General features: G+C 46.4%; 1 protein-coding gene across 1 annotated transcript; it reads right to left on the minus strand.

Moving 5' to 3' along the window:
• Positions 1-260: 260 nt before the first annotated feature.
• Positions 261-2,389, minus strand: LOC119270096. Its single transcript, XM_037552069.1, has 2 exons — positions 1,649-2,389; positions 261-1,577 (listed from the first exon to the last, which is right to left on the minus strand). The coding sequence occupies exons 1-2, from the start codon at positions 2,278-2,280 to the stop codon at positions 461-463; spliced, it is 1,749 nt and encodes a 582-aa protein (XP_037407966.1). The 5' UTR covers positions 2,281-2,389; the 3' UTR covers positions 261-460.
• Between the last annotated feature and the right edge of the window lie 1,415 nt (positions 2,390-3,804).

Below are 3,804 nucleotides of genomic sequence, written 5' to 3' on the forward strand. Positions count from 1 at the left end.
AAAATGGCTTCTACCCCTAAAAAAACATATCCCCTCAAACAAGAACATAGTCCATAATTCTTGTCAGTTCAAATTTGAACTAAAACCACAACAAGAATTATGGGGCATAGGGAGTTTCTATATTAGAAAATGACATGGAATTGAAATGGAAAAGTAAATTGTAGACAGTATGCAATCAAGTGAACTCAATATTTACATCTTAGATTAGATAGCAGCCCGAGTGGAAAAACTGAAATTGCACAAGCACCTTGTTTCATAAATAAATAAAAAGGAGTAGCAGCATAGATTATTATTATCTCCCATCGAATTTGTGTTAACAGGTACAGAATTTTTAGCACAGCAAAGAGTTGATTCAGCTTCAGCTCTAGCAAGATACAATCACTCAAATGCTAGCAATAATGGGACAATGTCCATATTGCATAGCCATTCATGCTAAATTATCAAAGGAAATGGGGCTAGACTACTCATCATCGACCGTATTGGACAAAGATAGACAGTCAACCAGAGTATTCGGCCGCTGCAACAAGCCAGATGGTCGTTCGATGTGTCCATCCAGGAGATGATATGCTCCAACTTTTAACAGGCTTCTCTCAGTAAAGTCAAAGCTCGGGTAGATGGTGTCAGCGCTAATGGAGCCAGAGGGAAAAACCTCTAGAGGCACCGAGAAAGAGCAATGCATGCCCCAGAACATTGCTCGCCCTGCGCTACCACCCAAGCTCTTGACTGGTAATAGTGTTCCGGTATCCAAATTCACTCGATACATGTCATACTGATAACGCGATTTATCCGGCGACGTCAATGGAACAATCTGACGGTGGATCAGCATCAAGTCACCACAACTGTTGACGAGGTGCAACCCTTCCGAAATTGGTGAGACATGCATATTCAGCTTGGCAGCCACCTCCAGCCGTGGTGGCTGGTTTGGACAGATTTGCAGCGCCATGACACCCTTAACCTTAACATAGTAGAAGCGCCCTGCAAACATTAAGGGTGTGTGTGTGAACCCATCATGGTTGTACTTCAGCAAAATCCAGTGGTCATCACCGGGCTTTGCCATGCCAAGAATGCGGAACCTATTGAAGCAGAGCAACACTGTTGAATCATCACTAGCAATGCCAGAGCCTGTCGCTAAGAAGTCGTCTATGTTGAAATAGGAAAGCATGACATGGTCTTTAGAAGGAAGCAGCGTGGTGAGCGGTGGTAGCTCTGTGACGTGACGCGTGAGCGGGTTGAGCAGGCGGACGTGGTTGTGGTCGTGGAGCAGGACAAGGAGGCCCTCCGGGGTGACAGCAAGAAGCTCATGGTCAAGGAGCTCCGGGAGGTCCACTTGGATGAACTCGCCGGTGAAGGAGTTGAGGAAGCAACGGCGGTTTGGAGCAGCTAGTGGTTCGCGGAGCAGTACCCACCGCCAGGGATGGAACCGGCGGTCAAGCCCGCCATGGGTGTGTGGTTCTATGGAACAGTGCCGCCATGGACGGCACACGGCACGGAAGCGGAGATAGTCTGCGACGTCAAATGCGAGAACGCGCTCAGCGATCAGACCTGCCGGCCCATCGCCTAGGTTGGACCAGTCCCTCCTGCGCGCAAAGAAGAATGGGAGTCATAATCATCATATCTCGGGGGTCGACAAGAAATGCTTTTGACGTACCAGCTGTTGTTGTTGTTGGTCCGCGAGCGTTTTGCCCCCCAACAATAATTTGGGGGCGGCTGGATCGAGAGACAAGGGCGCAGCATATGTTTCTGCCCTGGTATCTTGGAATCGTCGGGCTGGCTGGAGCAAGGTCGCAGAAGATGATGAGGCCGCCTTCTTGCTCGCTTCTGGATGATGGAGAGACTAGGGCGCAGCAGATGTTTCTTCCTTGGATTCAATTCATCGTCACATCCCCGGGAGGGGAGGATCTGGATCTTAGCGCAGGTTGAGGGGGAAAGTTTCCCCCCTTGGATTCGATTCGTCGACACATCCCCGGGAGGGGAGGATCTGGATCTGAGCGCAGGGATTCGAATCATCATCACATCCCCGGGAGGAGACGAACTGGATCTGAGCGGAGGTTGATGACAAATCTTGGTTGCTGGTATTGAGCGCTGCTGCTGCCGCCCCTGTGCGTGCGCGCGTCGCCCCCCAATTGGTGGAGCAAGGTCGCCGCCCTCTTCCTCGCTTCGAGGTACCGCCACGCCGAGATGGTCTTGTCCTTCTATCGGCTCCTCCTCCTTCGCCCTCGTGGCGAGAGGTGGTGCTTGGCTGCTTCGCCCGACGGAAGGGACGAGGGACAGGAGGGGCATGGGATTGGTCGGCGGCTTTCATTCCCACGACCGCGCGCCGCCGCCGCCGCCGCCGCCGAAAGGAGATGACGAGGGTTTCCGCCCCGAAATGGTAGGGTTAAATTGGTGGGTGCTGGGTTGCTGGGCCTCTCTGATGTCCAGCCCTGGTATATAAAGCCTGGAATATGGACTTTGCTCTTCGGGGGTGCCGCCCTTGGTGGTCGGTGTGGGACTATCCTACGTTCGCCTCGATCCGACTTCGAGAAGGGGTCTTCTTTTCGTGGTGGCAGAATCTAAAAATTCAAACGAGAGATTGACGTGCAAGCCATCATGACTTTCACGTACCATCAAAGATTCTATTTATTCTTCATAAAAAAAACAAGCTAGGTCTTTTTATAAGAAAAAGAAAGGAAAAAAAAATCACGTGATGGGCCGTGAGAGACCGTTACCAGGAGCTCTCTGCGCCGTGAAGCCAAACTGAAGCTCCGGCTCACGAAACGAGCATTTCCTAAACGGCGACTTAAGCGCCCTTTAAAGGCCAACCCGTAATTTCCTTTACTTTTTTCTGTCAGCAAAAAGTTCGCTAGAGAGGTGGGATTCGATCACAGGACTTCCTTTGATTAGGGAATGCAGCAACCAACCAGCCACCCTCATCTAGTGTGACTGGTTCCATCGTTTTTCTCTATTGTCTTCTTTCTTCTTTCTTCTTTTCTTCTGTACATTTTCTTTCTTCTTTTCTTTTTTTTTCTTTTTTCTCTGTACCTTTTCTAAAAAATGCGTGAACTTGTTTTTTGTAATATCCGTTGAGCATTTTGCGATATCCGTTGACATTTTCTTAAAATAAGCTGAATTTTTTAAATAATACATGATGAACTTATTTTATTATACGATGAACATTTTTAAAAAATAGGAATATATGCGCTGAAGAATTTTCGGACATGTACTGAACATTTGTGAAAATACGTTGAACAATTTGCGAATACACATTGAACATTGTGTAATATATACTGAACAAAATTAAGAAACATAGTGAACAATTTTATATCCATTGGACATTTTAAATAATACACGATGAACATTTTTTGAAACAATACGAATATATGTGTTGTACAATTTTTGAATATGCATTCAACATTTAGTAAAAACGTTGAAAATTTTCATAATATACGATGAACATTTTTAGAATACACGATGAACATTTTTATATGTAAAGGTGAACAATTTTCATAATATACAATGAACATTTTTCTTAATACAATGAAATTTTATGTAATACACGGTGAACATTTTATATAATACACAATTAAAAAGAAATGAAACGAAAAAGGAATCAAAACACAAAAATAAAAAAACGGAGCAAAACAACGGAAAACCGGAGAAACAGTGGAAAACTGGAAGCAAAAAAACGCAGGAAATGCCATAGGATCCACCGTTTTCTTCCCGCAATAAATTCATTTTTTTCGTTGCACTGCGTGGTCGTGGGCCGGCCCACGCCAGGGAGCGCGTGAGCGCCGGTTTCGTTCGGCGGCGGGTAACGCGCCAGTT

The sequence above is a fragment of the Triticum dicoccoides genome, chromosome 3A (assembly GCF_002162155.2).
Source record: "Triticum dicoccoides isolate Atlit2015 ecotype Zavitan chromosome 3A, WEW_v2.0, whole genome shotgun sequence".
Classification (NCBI taxonomy): Eukaryota; Viridiplantae; Streptophyta; class Magnoliopsida; order Poales; family Poaceae; genus Triticum; species Triticum dicoccoides.